Below are 18,966 nucleotides of genomic sequence, written 5' to 3' on the forward strand. Positions count from 1 at the left end.
CCCGCTGCGGTGTCCCTGCTCGAGCAGAGGGCAGGCGACCTCCCGAGACCCTCTCCCACCCGGCCAGACGGTGATTCTGTACGGAGTTTCTTTGGGGCAGATTATTTACGAGGAGGCTGCGATGTGTTCTGTGTGAAGCTGCAGCACACCCCGGGGCACGCAGCCAGCCTGCGGTGCAGTGTCCGAGGCAGCTGCTGGTCTGAGTCTTGCGAAGCTGAGCATTCGGGTGCTGTGAGCCAGGGCAGAAAAGCACCACTTTAAAAATAGTACATTGTGGGTTGTGTTCATGTGTTGTCTGGTATCAAAGCCTTCAGGGCTTACATGTTTAAAGTGTGTTAGGTTTTGGGTTGTTTTTGGGTTTTTTTTTGCATGGGTAAAAACTTTCAAGAAGTTGAATTTCATCACTTCAAAAAAAAGACTGAAAGTTGAAAGATCCAGTTATCTTTCTCGTCAGTACAAAAAGCTTACAACCTATGGCAGAGGCTAGGCTGAACCTCCTTTTGCCATGTAACTAAGATTAGCATCACATTTACTGCGTGCAGAGGCTCTGCTCTACATGGCCATGTATCTGACGAGGTGGAACTCTATTCCTCAGCATGACATGCAGAAGCTTCAAACAAATTATTGACTAGAGTTGCTTTGTACTGAGATGGAAGTGACTAAGCATACCACATTCCTGAGGTGCTACTTATTTTGATATAAAATCTGCTCGTTGGGTACTGCCTGTGTCTTTCAGGCATCAACATGGCAGAGTTTTGTTCAGGAACTCTTCAGGTTTGTTCTGGAGCTGAACAGAATGGAAGTAGCTGAGAACTCTGGAAAGGGTCCTTTCAGCTGTGCTGGCTGTCCCCTTACCCTCCAGGACTGAGCTGGCAGCTTTCCTAGACTTCAGAGGACCATAAACTGTCTTTTATTTGGCTACCAACACAGGAGGCTTGGTGACAAGGAGGTCCCTTGTGGGTGGTTTAGAACTCCATGGCTCTCATCAAAGGAGGGAAAGATTGCTTCAGAATGTATCGGCTTGCCGAGTCAGTGATGTGCGTGTTCTGATGCCTGTTGTGCAGCAGGATAAGGTTAGTTAGTGCCGTCCTTTAGCTAACCAGCTGCTAGTGTGAGTGTGGTGGGGGGGTTGTGGGGCACCAGCAGCACCTGCTGTGGGTGGGCTTGACCTCCGCATCAGAGCTTTTTATTCTTGAACAGCACTGGCAGCTTTCTCTCCTTGAGCAGGTGGTTTCAGGAAATGGAATTGTCTTGAGACTTTGTATGGAAAATGCTTAGTGTGCTCCCTGGCTTTCAGAACTGGAAAAAGAGTCAGGGCTACCTGTCACGTGGCATGAACGTGCCTCATTCTTCTGCATTGGATAAGATACGGAAGCTGTGTTCAAACAGCATGGGTCTGAGAGGCAGTCTTTTCAGAGAAGTGCGTGATACTTTTGTCTAGAATTTTAAAAATTTTGCCCCAAACTACTGATTTCAATGAAATAGTTCAGGATTCTTCCCTGCACCAAACTGCTGTAAGTACTAACGCAGTAGGGATGAAAAACTTGGCTTCTGTGGGAGTGCTGGGAAGCATACTGGAGCTGCTGAAGGAGTTTGGAAGGAGAGGTCAGGAGAGAAGTAGTTGTGTTAAGTCTGATTAGTTTGTGAAAGGGACAGTGCATATGGTCCCCGAGAAACAAGTGCTGGCTGCCTGACTCGGGTGGTCTCTGCACGCCCAGGATGGACCCAACTAGAAAGCTGAGCAGGACTGCTCTGCCTGCCCCGTGCAGCGCTTGGTCCTTACGGGTGCTGCACACGGGTGTTTTGCCAGGCTGCTGGTCTGAGCCCAGGCGGAGCTGACAGCCGGGGCATTGGGAGAAGAAAGCTGCCAGTGCCGTCGGGACGCGAGGCAGCCTTTGGTGCCACGGGTGGGCTGGCTGTCAGTGTGGAGCTCCTGTGCTCCGTGAATGCGTGTGCTGACCTTGGGGTGCTTAGCCCTGTGAACGCGCCCGTTCCTCCACACCGCAGGGTCCTTGGGGGCCTGTCCCTGGGCGAATTCTGCATCCCATGGTCCCCTGTTTGAACACTTGGCAGGGAGTAAAGTTGCCTGGTCTGAAGCCATGCTGGCTGAGGCGGCTCTCACTCCTCTCTGAGCCTGACTTTTCCCATCAGAGCCTTTGCTGCTTTGCTGGCTCGTGCTTTGGGTCCTGGGGAGCGGCCCCGAGCACTGCTGCTGTAGAGCAGTTGCAGCAGCACAGGAAAGGGGAGAGCTGCTTTCCTGCCTCCTAATCAGGGCTGTGCAGACAGGGATTGAGGAAGGATGGCTCTGCTCTGGCTCAGGATGTTTTGGAAATAGTGCCTATTTATAGGAGAGGGCAGGGGCCCCTTGCTGCCTGCAGCAGTCCGGCTGTGCGGGATGAGGGTCTCACCGTGGGTGCGGCAGCACGGCAGCGCCCTGGGCAAGGGACCCGGGGAGAATGGGGTAGGTGTGGTTTGCCGATTTGTGTGTTGTCTGTCGTTCTTGAACTTGCACTGCTCTCTCCCTGCCCTCCGTGAGGGGATCAGCAGCCCTGTGTTCACCCATCCCAAGAATCCCTGCAGCTTTCTCTGGAGACAGGCAGCAGTGGGATTCTGGCTACAGCAAACGATGCTGCTGTGATAGGTGCTGTGAGAGTGCAGCGGAGAGCCGACGCTCGGTGCCATGTGTGCCCAAGCGGTCACAGAACTGCTTGGGGAGCCCTGGGCTGTCCTGCAGGAATGAGCTTTCTCGCTAACTACATCAAGTAAGTCTGCCAAGGCCAGTGCTTTTTTTTTTTAATTGCACTGTAAATGACTCTGCCAAGCAGAGCAGCAACGCCAGGGATAGAGCCAGTGGCGCTGGAGCAGAATGTGAGGGGTGGTATCAGCAGTGGGAAGGACACGGGCCTGGGCTGCGGCGGGGGCTCTCTACGTGCAGCGTGGTGCAGCGGCATGAACCCGTGTTGAGCAGGTTTAAGCTGCTCGGTCTTGCCGCTTGGTTTGCTTCCTGACCTTGGTTCTGCAAATGCTGACAGGCTCTGGCGAGTCAGCGAAGGCTGGGTGTTGTAACAGCGGCTGTGGTGGACACGTACCCAGTTTTTGGCAGCGAGAGCGGGGTGGATCTGCTGGGTGGAGCCGAGTACAGGCTCTGGCTGTGTCCTGCATGCCCCCCTGGAGCAAGGCTGGCTGGCTTTCTGCAGAGGTCCTCGGGTTGTGCTGCGTGGGGGAGTGGGGACTGCTTGCTGCTCGTGTTCTGCCGTTTGCAGGGAGACTTCTTGGTGCCAGGGGAATGTTACTGAAGCCAGCGTTGGCTGGGTTGCCGCTTGGTAACCTGGCCTGAGCCTGAGCTGTGCTGAGCGCTTGTCTCTGGACACAAATGGAGAACGTTAAATAGACCTGGAGGGCTGGAGCTTCTGAAATGGGGTAACTGCCTGGAGAAAGGGAGGAAGAGAGGATATTAGAGCCTATGGAGATCAGTTTTCAACCCTGCTGGCATATCTGAGAGTATTGGGGTGCCTCGTGAGCTCCAGGGAGGGCTGGGGACTCCACATGTGGGATGTCTGTACTGGGGTCACAGCAGACCTGGGGGGGTGTGTTCTGTTTGCGCATGCTCGGCTTGGGCCGGAGAAGTCATAGTATTTCTTTAGCATTCCTTTTCCTCTGATGATCTAAACACAAGGCTGTTTTCCTCTTGAGCATGAGAACTCACCCGTTTCCTCTGCTTTTGGCCTCTGCCTTTCAAACTTCCCCTGGCTGCAAGTGGTGGGCTGTGCACCACTGCCCTCCAGACTCTCTGATGGCAAAGTTAGGTCAGGCGCTGACAAGCTGAACATCAGACAGGTTTTTACTTGTGTTGTGCAGCAGGAGAGCACTTCTGGGAGGAGGAGTGAGTCGGGCTCTTCTCCGGTCACTGCGCTGCCCTGGTCCTGCGTGAAGCAGCATCCGTCCCGCTGCTGCTGCCTCCCTGGAGAAGTGGATGTGGTTCCCTTCCCACAGCGCTGGTGTGGTTCCTTGTGTCTTGCTCTGTCTCTGCTGTGTTGAGAGCTCTGGTGGGGACATTCCGCTGCGGTGGGTTGGCTGTGTGCTGCCTGAGGCGCTCCGGGAGGAACGGAGCACTCCTGCCTGGCCGGCGTCGGTACCACCAAGCAGCAGAGGGGTGGCTGAGAGCTCTGCTGCGGACAGGCCATGCTGCTGTGTTCCTGTGCCATTAAATAATTTCCTTGAGTTTGGACCCTTGGGATCCCTGGCTGTGTTTTGTTCCTGCTGTGGTGTTTTGTTTGTTTTTTAAGCCAGTGGGACCTCTGCTTCCTTTCGTTAGCCCTCCCAGATGGGTGCTACAGAAACAGGCTTTGTGGGGAGCATGCTCTGGAAACCAGTCTCGAACGTGTGATTTGAGGAGGAATGTTCTTCCCCAGTTGCCAGAGTGCAGCTGGGAGTTCCCGGTGGTGTGTGTGGTTGGAGTGCAGCTGATGGTTCTTTTCTTCTCCTTGTCCGCAGGTCACACTGGCAGGAGTCCTTGCAGAGCTGACACCAGGGGACACCGCTGGGCGCTCCAGGGTCTCACGCCAGCTTGACGCGTGCAGGACATGGGTGGACCTGGACAAGGCTGGCCATCGATGGGGTGTTTGTAGGCACACTGGCACTTGCCATGCACCCAGCAGGGTCCGTGGACAGTAGCTTCTCCCGATCTGCTGTGCAGACCCTCTCCCGGAGCCACTGCCGCAACATCAAACAAAAGATCTCCCAGTGGGAGGGGAGGACACAGAGGTGCTCCAGCAAGGAGAAACAGCAGCTGAAGGACTTTGGAGTAAACTATGATCCCAGCTGTGATGTTCTATCCAGAGTAAAGCCAGAACACAGGGAGAAGAGCAGAAAGACTGGGTCCAAAGATCCAAAGAGCCTGGGTCTGGACTTCAGGGAAGGTGCACGGAGCTGCTTACAGACCGATGACTGTGGTGATCTCCTGCGCTGTGCATACAGCCTGGCTTCCCAAGCCAAGGAGAAAGGAGAGGGGCAAGCAGGCTTCTTGGACCTGGAAGCGACACTGCCTCCAGGTAACTTCTATACCTCACAAGCGCTGTGGAGGAGAGTAGATCCCCTTCTGCCTGGCAAAGCCCCACCAGGTCCCTCGGACCTTCAAAGGAAGCGAGGGAGCTGTGGCTCCACAGAAAGAGAACTTAAAGCCAAAGGAGTGGACTGTCTCTGCAGGGCAGAGAGGAGCGTGAAAAACATTTACTCTGAGGCTGAGGGGCAAGAGGAGGAGCCAGCTGCTGTCCCACCACCCAAGCCCCGTAGGACTTTCCACTATCTTGGAGAAAAGGGTGCCAGTAGCTGTAGCGATGCCAGCGCTACCAGGGAAGGTCCCCTGCAAAAGCAGCGTGGAGGAGACTTGGTGTCATCCTCCAACAATCCTGAGAAGAGAATAGCCAGCAGGAGGATCAGAGGGAGAACCCAGAGGTACATCGATTCATCGCTCCTGTCTGAAATGTGTTTCCTTAAATCAGTTTCTAGATGGGTTTAAACAGCTTGCTTGCCCTGATATACTTGAGGAGGTGCCAGTACCAATAGTGCCTCTCTTGATGGAGAGAGGATATTTCTGGATGAAGGTATCTCCTTCCTAGCACTGCGTATGCGCTGCTTTCGCTACTGATAATGTTGTAAGGGCTAAAAGCCCCAAACAGATGTCAGTCCCATACTTAAAACAGAGTTGAGTGACAATATGCTGGCCCCAGGGAGAGTGCTGCCTGCTGCTTGCCGTGAGCTTGTCCTCAGCTGCAATTTGTGGATTACAGAGAAGCTTTGCCTTGTAGCGGTATGGCTGCTAAATGTTCTGGCGTTCCTGGGAGTGAAAGATTCTCTTACTGTTCAGAGTTGGAGGCTGGCAGCTCTGGGCACCCCTGTTGCAGTAGGTCTAGCTGTTCTGTCCGCTTGCCTTGTAGGTCCCTGTTACAGAGTGAAAAAAACCTCTGAGCTAGCTTGATGCTAGTTCTGCTTAGAGAAGGACTTTTCTGCTTCTCACACCGCCCTGCCAGTAGGGAGGCTGGGGGTGGGCAAGAAGCTGGGAGGGGACACAGCTGGGACGGCTGACCCCAGCTGACCAAAGGGATGTTCCATACCATATGGTGTCAAGCTGGGGGAAGAAGAAGGAAGGAGGGGCATTCGGGCTCACAGCATTTGTCTTCCCAAGTAACTGTAACGCGTGACGGAGCCCTGCTTTCCTGGAGATGGCTGAACACCTGCCTGCCGATGGGAAGCAGTGAATTAATTCCTTGCTTTGCTTTGCTTGCCTGCGCAGCTTTTGCTTTAGGTATTAAACTGTCTTTATCTTGACCCACATGTTTTCTCACTTGGACCCTTTTGATTCTTTTCCCCATCCCACTGGGTGGGAGCAAGCAAGCAGCTCTATGGGGCTGAGCTGCCGGCTGGGGTTAAACCACAACACTTAGAAATCAGAGAGTCCAGAATGGAGCATCTGTGTGCTTGATGGCCCCAAAGGGGACCATGCTCTGTGTGGACTGGAGACAGCAATTCACTGGTACATGCAGGTGCCTTTAGAAGAAGTTACACTGGTTTTCCTCTAGGAAATCTTTTGAGTTTGAGGATGTCCAGGGCTTCCGCAACCGGATGGGAACCACCAACTCCCACAGACTTCAAGAAGAGACAAATGGCACTACAGGATCCAGGCTTGTCTACACACAGTCAGAAGACAACATCTACGAGGACATTATCTGTATGTGCCTGTGCTTCTGGCGGGTGCACTCACTTTATTTAAGGGTAGCAGATTTGCTGGGGAGGGAGGAATGAAGATGAGAATGCATTGAGGCTTTTTCCAGCTCTGTGATTTTTAAGGTCTTCCCCATCTGGGGTTCTTTGTTGAGATTTGTAACTATTTGCATGTGAACAGCCTGATTTCAGATGTTGTGGAAGGTTGCTAGAGTTGGCCTGTGCTAAACTGATTTATTTATTAGCTCTTCAGATGTTTTGCTCAAGTGCTGCACAGAGATCAGCATGAACACTGACAAATTAGCTGCTTTGCACTGGTGCTACTTTCTCTGCAGTGGCAGAAGTGTTTTGTTTTGCTGAGTCCATGTACAGTTTGCCAAGTTGTTGGTAGTGGGTTAGAAGGATCTTTGAGTGGTGGAAACCTAATGCATCTTAGAACAGGTCTCTCTCAGACCCTGTTAAAGTTTGGCAGACAGTTGCATGCTCTCCCTGCTTACATCCCTAGCAAGAATGCAGGACTTTATCTCCTTTCATGAATCTCTTGTCCAATGCTTTTTCCAGGTTCTGCAAAAGAGAACTCCTATGAAGATATTGGAGCACTGCCCTTACCCCTGTGGAAGGTCCCATCTGTCTGGAAGGTGCCACCCTCCCGAAGCACCAGGAGGGCTCCCAAGGTAGAGTGAGGGGGTTAAATTGTGTTTACAGAAAGTCATCCTCACAAGGGCCATATTTTGTGCTTCCCCTGTCCCCACACTCCCCACTGCTACATCATTGGTTTTCCTTATTTTTTATTTTTTGTTATTAATGTAAATAATAATGAACAGCCATGGCAGTGGCAGTTGATTAAGATACTAAGGAGAAAAAGAATGGGGACAAGAAAGTGTTGATGAGATGCTTGAGTGTGTGGGGTCGGGATGGGATGGAGAGCTTGGCAGAGCAGAAGGCTGCAGGCATTTTATAATTTGTGATCGCACTCCTTTGACTCTCAGCTTGGACCAAAGCTTAATCCCATGTTTAACCATCTCTTCTGATTCTGTTTTCTAGCCTCCCCCAAAGCCTCTGTTCCTCAGTCGCAAGACTCTTGAGCTAAAGCCCTCCCAGACTAGTTTCCAAGGGAAAATGGTGAAGGACACAACCCTGCCTGTCACACTGTCCGAGTGGAAGCTGTTCCGAGCAGCAGAGGCTGCTAGCAGAAGAAAGAACTTGCCGTGGGTGAGATTTAAGCATGAAACATTACTTCTTGAATGGCATTTTGAACTGTTGCTGCTTTGTCTAGCACCTTCCAAGTGCTTTGTAAGTGGTCATGGAGCTGTGTGTCTTCTGAGGCCAGAGTGGTGAGCAAGGCTTTTAATCCACAATTGAAGACTCTGTTGTAATTCTCATTTGATGCATTGGGAATCTTTCTAGATACTATTATTGGTTAGCAGCTGATGTCCCTCAGTAATGAAATGCAGCACGTGCTCTGGAAGGACAGCCGCAGCTGCCGCTGAAGTGCTCTGGGTCTGGCACTCCGTGCGTAGGACTCAAATTCCAGTTGCAGTAGTGGCAATAACTTGCTTTTGCCCTGGTAAAACCATTTGACTACTGAAGATCTTTATTTCTTGTGAAAACTGGGTGTATTTGCTCAAATTGCACAAGATTGTGAGGTAGAGTTGGGCAGCAGCAAAATACCTTTCAAAATTTAATGCGTTAGAGTAACAAGCAACTTCTTGTATGTGTTTTTAAACAAGCTGTAGGACTGGAAAGTAAGGAAGGAGATGGCAAGGTTATAAAAATGCAGGGATGGAGAGTATCTTTCAGTTGGAGGGGGGGAAAGAAAACATTCCCCAAAAGCAAACCTGTTCCAGAAATCTGGGAACAATTTACATGCAGGAAGCACGCTTTGCTCTTTGCTCGCAGGGAATTGAGCCAAGATTGCTTGAGAGGCTGAGAAAAGGATTGGAGTCTAAAAAGAAAAAAAAACTTATGTGTTGCTTAAGAAACACATATCTGCCTTAAACACACCCAGTATCTTTCACTGGTGACTCACCTCCACAAAATCAGAACAGGAATGGAAATCCTCTGGGTACGGCTGGGTGGTAGAGGGGAAGGCAGGGAGGTGTGGCCGGAGAAGCATGGCTTGCTGCTCTGGGTTGTTTTCTTCCTGCAGAATCATTGTGCCAGGACTGGCTAACACAGAAAATGGTGAGGAAAAGATGAAAAGGAGAAGAACCTAAGCCTAGTTTGCTGAGCTGGGGATAAAGGCCTGAGCTGAAAAACAGGTTCTCTGTCTGAGTGTCTTCCTTTTAGTGCAGTGTTTGTGGTGACAAATCGATGGGCCCCACCCTCCTACATGCAGTGGGAGCATTTAGTGAATCCTTGAGACAAGAAGGAACTTGACCTGCTCACTGCATTTAGCTTGTATCCCTCTTCACAGTGAAGTGATCACCGTCTCTGATGCGCAGAGTCACGGAGGGAGGCCATACAGGCCTGGCACAGGAGCAAGGGACTTTGCTTTTGAGGCTTTTGTGACCAGTGGAAGGAAGGTTAGCAGCGTCAGCTTGGAGTGTCTAAATGCTGACCCTTCTTTCATGTCTGTAACTTAGTCTGCGTTGGGCTATGTTTTTCTATGAAGTTTTTGTTCCAGTGGACCAGGTTAGTGGTGTCCCTCCAGCATACACCCATTATTCTGTCTCACTGCCTCTCTTCACCTATGCAAACTGCAAGTACATAGTCCTTTCATTTTAGCAGACTACCCTGCAACAAGGATGGTGCTTGGAGCAGCCTTGTTCTGTGCCCAACACGGTGCTTTAGAGAACTTACTCGAGCTGTCTGACATCCAACTACAGCAGCAAATCTGAAAACCAAACCAAGGAAACAAAAAACAAACCCCAAGTGATGCTGAGAGAGCTTGGCTTTTTCTGGGCTTGGAAAGAATTGGGATGTTTGAGAGCATGAGGTGTTCAGAGTCCTTTGTGGTGAAGGGTTTATAAGGTATTCTTGCAAGTGCCTTTGCAGTTGGGCTTTAATAAAAAAGGGAGATCTGATGCCAGACAGTTTGCGCTTTTGCTATCTGTCAGGTGAGCAAAGTATGGTAACTTCCAGAATGCTTGTACGGTTCGGTGCCAGCTTTGAGTTGTGCTAACAAGTAAACTCTCTCATAGCAAAAGTTCTGTGCTCGCTCATATCCAGCGAGCTGTGCTGAAAGTGCTCTGGCAAGCAGGACTTGTGCAGCCTTTCCCACGTGTTGTGGTGCTAGATGATAGCTGCTGGGCTGCAGTCCTGTTGGCACCTGGACCCTTTTCTGGACCCCCACATTAACCTCTGCTTCTGCTTTGGATTTCAGCTGGTACTGAAAATACAAGAGATCTTTGATTCCAAGCGTGGAAAGAAGAGGGTGAAGTTGCTCAGTCCTTCTGGGAGAGAAGTGCCTCCAATGAAAGGTATAGAGGTCTCCAGCACCATTCTCTTTGCTATAAACCTCGTGAGCGACACAGTTCTGTATGTCTTGGGGTACTGCTGGCAGGCCAGGCACCACCACCCCCTCCAGCTCATGCTGGGCTGACCCAGCAGAGCTAAACCCCACGTGCTGCAGCTGGAATTGTTGAGCTTTCAGCACCACTAGGATTGGGAACACTTGCCCAACCCAACTTTACACTGTCACAAATGGAAAATTCCGCTATGATCTGAGCCTTAAGAGCTGGGCTACTGGCTAAAAGTGCTTTATCAAAAAAGCAGAACAAACCCCAAAATTCCCCACAAAACCACTTGGCACAAGAACTACTTCTGACTACTCCACTCGTTGGTTTTGTGCCTCTAAAATGATATTCTCGTGTTCTGATTTTGTAGCTGTGGTATGGTCTTTATTTATAGTATGTTCTGTTCAGGAACTCTGTTAACTTTTATGGCAGCATCGAATAACCACCTGGTTTCTGTTCTTTGCCTTTGTTCAGCTGACCTACGGGTGGTTTACTGGAAACAGTGACTTGGTATGAAATTCATTTCTTTAAATTTACTGTTGTAGCACGTTTGCCAGTACCGGCTGTTCTTCGCTGATGCTTTGAGCAGCATAGGTGGGCAGCCCTGAGTGATGTTGGTCTGATGAGTCTTAAGTTCTCTCTCTTTCCCAGCTTTGGGTGTTGTTCATTTTCCTTCTGCATGGCTAATAAGTGAAAACTATGTGTGTTTCAGGTGAAACCATTGGGAACGAAAGTGATACAGAAAATCAGCCAAAAAGTGAGTGAATCACGGGGGCTGGTCCTGTCCCCATAGCACTACACGCTTGGCTACGGCTCTGATTGCATAAGCACACTGACTAGTTGTGGCTTCTGCTCAGAGAGAGGAAGGGAACATCTAAGAGGCAGCATGGCCAAGGCTGGGAGCTGTGCTGTGAGAAATCAGCCTCTATTTCTGCCACTTCTCCTGAGCCCTTGAGGTTTAATGCCATTAATCTGCCAGTTGCTAGAAGTAGATTGATTTTTAGGTTGGTAGAGTCACACTTAAATATGTCTTGCAGGAGATTGTCCCTGGATCCCTTTTGCTGCTACTACTTGAGGTTATTTTCCCCCTGCTTCCTTCCCTTGGTTCTGTTTTGTACATAAAATGTTGTGAAATACCTTTTTGTCTGTGGAGAAATCACTTGGTTATTTGTCTGGTTCCACAGTCCTGAGTTTGACCCAGACTGCAGACTTGAAATGCTCGCTTGTTTTTAGCTGGTGTGAGAAGGGCCAAAGCGGTCTTAGCTTCTGTGCTGGTAAGGTTTGAATGCGAAAGAGTGATGGTTGACCAGCAGCGCTGATGAGATATCTGTCATGTCTCTAAGCAAGCATCTAGCGAAAAGGACCGACGGCATTGTTTTAGATGTTTTATTTACTTGGAGGGAAGTGTACAGAAGGCCTTAACTTGGAGTGAATAGTGAAGTTCCACTTTTTTATGTGCTGGAGGAGCAGACGCAGGAGTCCTGGTACTGTAGAGTGCAGCAGTGACGTTCGGCAGATGCACCCATCTCTTTTCCCCCTTCTGAGCGTGGTGACGGTTCCTGTAGGTGTGTGGCAGTGATGGCCACAGGCTGGTTTGGGATTTGTTCCCTCCTTCAGGTCGACACCGGCGCCTGCTGCAGATGCAGTCAGGCCCCAAGAGGAACCCGCGCTACCAGACTTTGGAGAGGGATTTGATAGAGCTCCAGGAGCAGTGGCTGTTTCAGCTGTTTGTGGTGGTGTCGCTGCACAAGAAGGCGTCAGAGATGACATACACACCACAGATCATACAGCAGTTTCCCAGCAAGGTAGGAGCTGTGTGGAAACCTGCCCACAAAACACACTGAGCAGCTGCTTATTTCCTGTCACCATGTGTATCCCTTCTGAACTCTACACTGGTAAAGCTTGCTCCTGCTCAGGATACAGGCTTGGAATGTGAAGCACCTTGTTCTGTTATGGACCTAATGTATAGCGTTGGGCAGTTGTTGAGTATCTTTCTTGATAATGAGTTTACTGTCTTTCATTGGAGCTAGGAAGGCTCCTATTCAGTTGTAATTGCCTGGAAATCTCATAAAGCCGTGCTGTATTGTGATGCCCGCTGAGGCAGCCTGCAGGAGAGGAGAGGGAGTGCAGTGCTCTGTTCCCAAAGCTGGCATGATCTCATCCTGGTAGTCTGGGATTTGTAAACAAGGAGTGAAGTAATTCGATGGTGCACAGGAACTAGAATCCCAGGGCTTTTACGCATATTTATACTGTTGTGGGAAAAAAAAGTTAAAATGGTAAAGCTGTGTGTGCTAGCCCCCGAAAAGCAGAGGAGGACTGTGGGAGTTCAAGTACTGTAGCTAGAACAAGCCATTTGAAATAAGCTTTCCTTCAGCCCAGATGGATGACAAGATCAGAGTGTGGCTCTGAATTATGAGTTGGTGTTCACAGTGATTACTGTGAAGCTAAGAGGATGGAGCCTTGATGCTTGCCTCTGTGGTTCCAGATTGAAATGAATGTTCAGTTGTCACCATCCAGGCTTGTACCTGCTACCTTCCACTAAAAATCAGAACAAAAATCATAATTCTATCAGTGCTATCAAGAGTAAGCCAGAGATTATTGAGGAATCTGCATGTCATCCAACAGAGAAGGAGATGTCAGATTCATTAAGGGAGGTTATGTGGGACTCCAGCAGGACCCAGAGTGTCCAGCTGTGTAAGGAATTTGTGTGCAAATAACTCCAGTGTCTTAAATGTGTAAATGTTCTGGATTCAGAAAATGAATAAGGGACTACAGCCAGAAAGAGTGCACATCTTAATATAGGGGGCAAAACTGAATGTACACAAATAATGCCTGCTAAAAGTGCAAACTGAAGGGTGTTAGGAGGAAGAACAGAATGGAACTAGATCTAGTAGTCAGAACGTGTTCTCCTATACTTGTGCATGAGCTTACCTGGTGGTTCAGCATCTGTAAGTGTTGGGAAGATGTCCCATTGTTTTAAATGCTGCAGCTGTGCATCACACTTCAATGACTTCAAATGCATGTGTTACCCTTCCAGCCTGAACATCCCTTCAGACAGTCGAAGGATACTGAAGAGAGGCTAAAGGTCATTCCCAAATTCTGCTTTCCAGATCCCAAAGACTGGTTTCCTGCATCAGACCTTAAAAGGTAAGGATTTGTTTTTCAATACTGATGCCTATAACGGGCAATGCCCAAAGCTTAGGTATGTGCCGGTTTCCTGGACCAGAGGAACTGCAGCCAGAGCAAGGAAAAATGGGAAAGGCTGAATCCCTAACCCCTGTGATGGGGGAACATGAGGTATGGAGGGGGAGAAGGGAGTTTGTAACATCTGTTCAAGGCCAGGTCCCAGGGCTGGCAGGTGCTCCTGCTGCTCCCTGACAGAATGGAGAAGCAGCTGGGAAGGAAGAGAGCTGCCGTAGCTCACTGAAAGTCCATGGGCTGTGGGTCTTTTCACTGAATAGAGCCCAAAGTAGCTGGCTAACCACAGCAGGGAGTCTTCAGCATGACCCGAAAGATAATTTCTTGTAGTTTTGCTTATTAGTCTCTGAACTGCATGGTGAATTTAACCCTGACTGTTCTTTGGTCCCCCAGTGAAACATTTTCTTTTGTATTGACGGGTGAGGATGGAGGTCGCTGGTTTGGGTACTGCAAGAAGCTCCTGGTAAGCATCTGTGTATTGGGTGGAGTGTAGAGAATGCATTGATAAATGCACAGTCAAGCATGGGACATGAACCAGCAGTAATTTGCCACGTGGGTTATGCAGCGCCTGTGGTTCTGCTGAGGTTACCAGCCCGTGGAATGCAAAAGGGAGAGAGCAGGAGGATGCCCAGCATGGTGAAATGGGCTCTGGGTGTGAAAGACAGCTCCTGGAACTGGTCATTCTTCAGGAATCTTTAAGTGTCTAGGTGCTAGGTTCTTTACTGCGTCTCTGTTCTCAGCATAACTGTTCCTGTTGCCTTTCAGCCAGAAGGGAAAGGGAAGCGCCTTCCTGAGGTGTACTGCATTGTTAGCCGCCTGGGCTGCTTCAACCTCTTCTCCAAGGTGAAGTGGGGAGAGCCTGTCCCTTCGTATCAGACTTGGGTCTCTGACAGCCTGCAAGCTCCAGAAAATAACGGGATGCTTCTGTACAGACTAGGATTGCTTAGCAATTGTAACCCATCCCAGGAGAGCGGTGTTTCCTTGCTGCCTTTGCTTTGACAGGGCAAATAAAATTATACTAGTGCTGAGACTTGTCAGCCAATACAGACTTCAGCAAATTATTGCTGATATTACTGATGGTGCCCCTTCGTTGTCTTCTTCCATGACTTGGAAATGGGAAATCCGTTTAAGGCAGTGGGGGGGAAGGTCTCAGCTGGCACCCTGAGGAGAGTAGATGAGGCGATAAAGACTGGGGAAGGCTATTACAGGCAAAGGGCAGCTGCTGCAGGAGAATGCAGGGGCAAGTTTATGGTGAAAGCTGGTTTCTAATCGTTGGAGTACAAAATTTCTAGAACAGTGTTCCAGAAAGATTTGCAGGGGAGGAGGATGGGGTGTTGCTGCTCCTACTCCTCTAACTAGTTGTGAGAATTTGATTACCACATACAAGATGTTTCCCTGCATTGTCAGGAGACTGTATTTGAGAACAGAGAGTAGTCCTCACAGGTATTTGTTCTCATTTGATTGCTCAGACATTTGAGAGGAGCTTTCACCGCGATCCTGTGCAGGCGGGAGAGGGCTGTGAGCCTGCGTTGGGGCCTTCGTGTGTGGCTGCAGCACGGGATCCTCTAACAGGGGCTCACATCTCATATCTCCTCCTCCAGCTGGCATTGATCTGATATCAGATGTATTTTCTTGCAGATTTTAGATGAAGTGGAGAAGAGGCGAAAGATGTCCCCAGCCCTGGTGCACCCGTTCATGCGCAGCATCATGGAGGCGCCTTTCCCTGCTCCCGGACGCACCATCACCGTGAGGAGTTTTCTGCCAGGAGCAGGACATGAGGTAATGGAGACCAGGACCAGCTTTGCTCTGTCGGTGGCGTCTCGGGGCACAGTGGCACTTTGCGCGGCAGAGCGATGCTGCCTGTCAGTAATTAGTCTGAAGGGAGGCTGTCGTGGAAGCTGGCTTCCTGTTGAACCATGTACAGTAGAAGTGATTCCCTGCTCTTTAAGGACCAGCTGCCTGGGAGTCCTCTGCAACGCCCTGCGCTGACTGCCCGGCCATGGGGTTCCCCGTGCGAGGAGCCCCAGTTCCACGCTCCAGCCGGGCTCTGCGCGCCCACGTTGCCCAGCACTCTGCACCTCTGCTTGCCTCTCAGGTGATGGAGCTCTGCCGTCCGCTGGATTCTCGACTGGAACACGTTGACTTCGAATGCCTGTTCAAGTGTCTCAGTGTCTCTCACACGATTCGGGTCTTTGCCTCTCTCCTGCTGGAAAGGAGGGTGATCTTTGTTGCTGACAACTTAAGGTAAAAACTGAGTCCGAGTGACTGGTTCTTTCTGTGGAATACTGTTTTTTCTTCTGCATTTGAGCCTGTTTCATGTGCAAGCTTGTCTAAGTTTTTGTGAATAGTTACACTTAAAAGCGTTTTGCAGACTTTGCACACAACATGTGCACGCTTAGAATTTGGAGTTTGCTGCTTACCCCAGAGGAGGTACAGGAATGTTTCCTTTGCCTTGTTAGTCTGGGTTGATGCTATTCCTAGCTCCCCGTAACTGACTTTAAAAGTGGATGCATGGGGCTTCTGCTGATGCGTAAACAATGCACGTGAATTCCATTTTCCCCGAGCGTTTCTAACCTGTGTCTGTAGCTGTGTACTGAACGAGGTGTTGACAATCCACTCTGTGCTTCTCTTACCTTTCTAGCACTCTGTCCAAATGTGGCCATGCCGCCGTTGCAACGCTTTATCCCTTCACTTGGCAACACACCTACATACCAGTCCTGCCAACTTCTATGATTGATATTGTGTGCTCTCCGACCCCATTCTTAATTGGCATTCTCTCCTGCTCATTACCACAGCTCCAGGACCTGCCTGTAGAAGAGGTGAGAATCAGGTGAAGCAGTGGAGGGACAATGTCAGTGGTATGAAGCTGACCTCTCTGGAAGAATCTCTGTGGATTCTGTCTTAACATAAACTCGTAAACTTTTCTGAGACAGCTGCCAGATACACGTCAGGGTGTTCTGTTGTTATCAAAGATAAATAATATTCACTGTTCTTCGAGACAGGCTGCGGTTACTCAAAACTTGTGTTTCATGTGTGACATCCCCTGCCACTGGGGACATAAAAAAAAAAAAAGTATGTTTTTTCTGTGCAGCAACATACCTGGTTATGAGAGTCAGTGTATTTTGTACATCTTTTCCCAGGTTCTGATTGTTGATCTTTGTGCTGACATGTTCTTGCAAGAGGTGAGTGAAATAACAGTACCAGTCGCTCATGGTTATATGCCAGGAAAAGGCATCAACAAAAGGAGATGAAAGCAAGAAATCAGCAAGAGCTAGTATTCATACGTAGACTCCAGTGGCTGAAGAAACAGCTTGCATCCCATTTTGATCAGTAGAGAAAGGAACAGGCTTACAAATCCGTGTTGCAAGATTGAGGTTCCTTGAGGCACAGTCAAAGATGCTGCTTCTCTGAGCTGGATTTAAAAACCGATCCTTCGTTGGTTTTGTATGTGAAGTGGACCATGAGGATTCTTTGCTGCTTTCTGGCTGTCTGTGTACTTGTTCTCTACAGGGCTTTCTCCTTTCTCAGCTGGCTGGGGTGTGTTTATTGGTTTTGGTTTGGGGTTTGGGTTTTTTTGGTTTTTTTTTTCCCAGGAGTTATAGTTTAGGAGACAAATTATTGCAGTTCACTTGTGGATCTCTGCTGAACTTTACCTAATGTGCTTCCACATCACCAGACAAGCAGCTATAAACACAGCGGAGTATTACTAGTTCAGGAGGGTATTTGCATCTCCTTTTCCTTATCTTACTCTTCTGTTTTGCATTGCAGCCTGCAACTGAAGAAAGGTATTAAAGGATCGTGGTTTTTTAAGCATAATGTTGAGACTTGTCTTGTTTGCTCAACTGATTTTTGTTCTTCTTCTGTGTTTTATCACTGGTATAATAAGCCCGAGTCTGTGTAGTGAGTGTATCACACATTGTTCTGTTTTGCCCAGTTGTGTGTGGCTCTAACAGTATGTAATCAGAGGGTGCTGAGCAGATGTTTTTCATTTCTGTGGCTATAAAACAAATGTATCGTTTCCACCAAGATACACCATATCACAGAGTAACTTCCCTCTAATTGTTTTATGCATGTTACCAGTATTTCTCCCCTGTTCACAATGAGAAGGTTCTGTTGATGATGGATATAACACAAAAATGCTTTCATGGCCATTTTTCTCTTTAGGTATCAGATGAAGATGAGATCCTGCCTCCTAAACTCCAGGCTGCACTTGTACAAATCTTGGAAGAACGAAGTGAAATCTTATCACATGAGCAGAGTGACACACAAGGTACTTCTATGGAAAAGTGTTTTCACATGAGCAGATCTCTACAGCTCCCATGGAGTTGATACAAAAATGAGGGAATTTTCCTGTGATCTTACTGAGAACACCTTTCTTGTGAGTGTGTTAGAAAGAAGTGTCCTCACAGTGGTTCCTCTTTCACAAGCAGTATGTGTAGAGCTCTAGTTTTCCTTGGGCCAAGTGCATCAGTTCCCGTGCTTTGCGTTTTCTTTAATTTATCTGAAGTGGCAGAAAGAACGCTTTTTCTGAAGCAGAGTACGTAGCAAGTCTGTACTTTAGAGGGTAATCTGACAGATCATTTCCAAAGTTGAACTGCTTTATACAGAATCTGTCAGATAAAAAACTGTGAGGATTTTAAAAAGCATTGAGTAGCTTTGAGTGAATGGCTTTGGAAAATTATGTCCAATGCACATGGGAAGTAACAAAGTTAGTTTTCCAGTGGGTTTGTGTTTTTTAATTTGCCTAATTCTTTAAGAGAATTAAGTCTTTGAGTTGTCCTCTTCACAGGTGACATGCCTCTTAACTCCCTGGTCTCTGAAGCTTTTGTGCAGTTCTTTGTGGAGATTGTTGGACACTACTCCCTGCATATGAATGTCACAGAAAAAGGGGAGCGGGTCTTTCAGCGGGAACTGTTCCGTAAATCTCATATGTCACGCAGTGTGCGTCATTTCTTGCACTTCTTCATGGAAACACAGATGTTTGCAGGGTTTATACAGGATCGAGAGCTAAGTAAGAACGTGGTCCAAGGTGAGGTTTGATCTTATGTTCTTCTTTTACAACCTCAAAGTATAATGTCACATGACTCTGGCTCTTAAGGAGCCTTTTTTATGGCAAGTTATCCTGCTATCTTAGGAGGCAAATAATTTTTGCATCTCTCTCCTTTCTGGGCTTGATCCTGCAGCCCAGATTACATGCATGGTGTCCTTTTCATAACCTCTTTGTTAAAGATATAAGATGCCATGTGCTAAAAGATGGAGTGGCTCATACAGCCAAGTGATATATTTCTTTTTTTCCTCTTTAGGCCTTTTTGAGGTCCGTGCCTTGGAGTATTTGGAGAGCATTCCAGAGACGGAACCAACCGCAATGAACAGAATCCTTCGCAGTCTTGGTAAAGGGACACCCTTGCTTTTTTTTTCTTTAATAAATGTAGCCATTGAACAAATCCTTGCATGCAGAAGAGAGCAGGGCCGTTCTTCACCTCGTGCACTTGTGTTCTTCTTGCTTACGTTTGTCCCTTCAGGGGACGCTGAACCCTTTGCAAGATTTTTCTTTCTAAGGTTTCACATCTTCAGCTGAAGTTGGTGGAAG

At 48.7% G+C, this 18,966-nt stretch overlaps 1 protein-coding gene across 1 annotated transcript; it reads left to right on the forward strand.

Moving 5' to 3' along the window:
• Window positions 1–4,538: 4,538 nt before the first annotated feature.
• DENND2C (DENN/MADD domain containing 2C) lies at window positions 4,539–18,766 on the forward strand (the record flags this gene model as incomplete). The annotated part of the gene is made up of 16 exons (XM_010079089.1): window positions 4,539–5,454; window positions 6,579–6,727; window positions 7,282–7,394; window positions 10,046–10,142; window positions 10,891–10,935; window positions 11,796–11,983; window positions 13,216–13,325; window positions 13,770–13,839; window positions 14,142–14,219; window positions 15,015–15,155; window positions 15,472–15,620; window positions 16,018–16,195; window positions 16,517–16,558; window positions 17,541–17,634; window positions 18,166–18,405; window positions 18,680–18,766. Coding segments are annotated over exons 1-16 (2,590 nt in total), but the record flags the coding sequence as incomplete, so codon positions are not given.
• Between the last annotated feature and the right edge of the window lie 200 nt (window positions 18,767–18,966).

The sequence above is a fragment of the Pterocles gutturalis genome, unplaced genomic scaffold, assembly GCF_000699245.1.
Source record: "Pterocles gutturalis isolate BGI_N339 unplaced genomic scaffold, ASM69924v1 scaffold34333, whole genome shotgun sequence".
Classification (NCBI taxonomy): Eukaryota; Metazoa; Chordata; class Aves; order Pterocliformes; family Pteroclidae; genus Pterocles; species Pterocles gutturalis.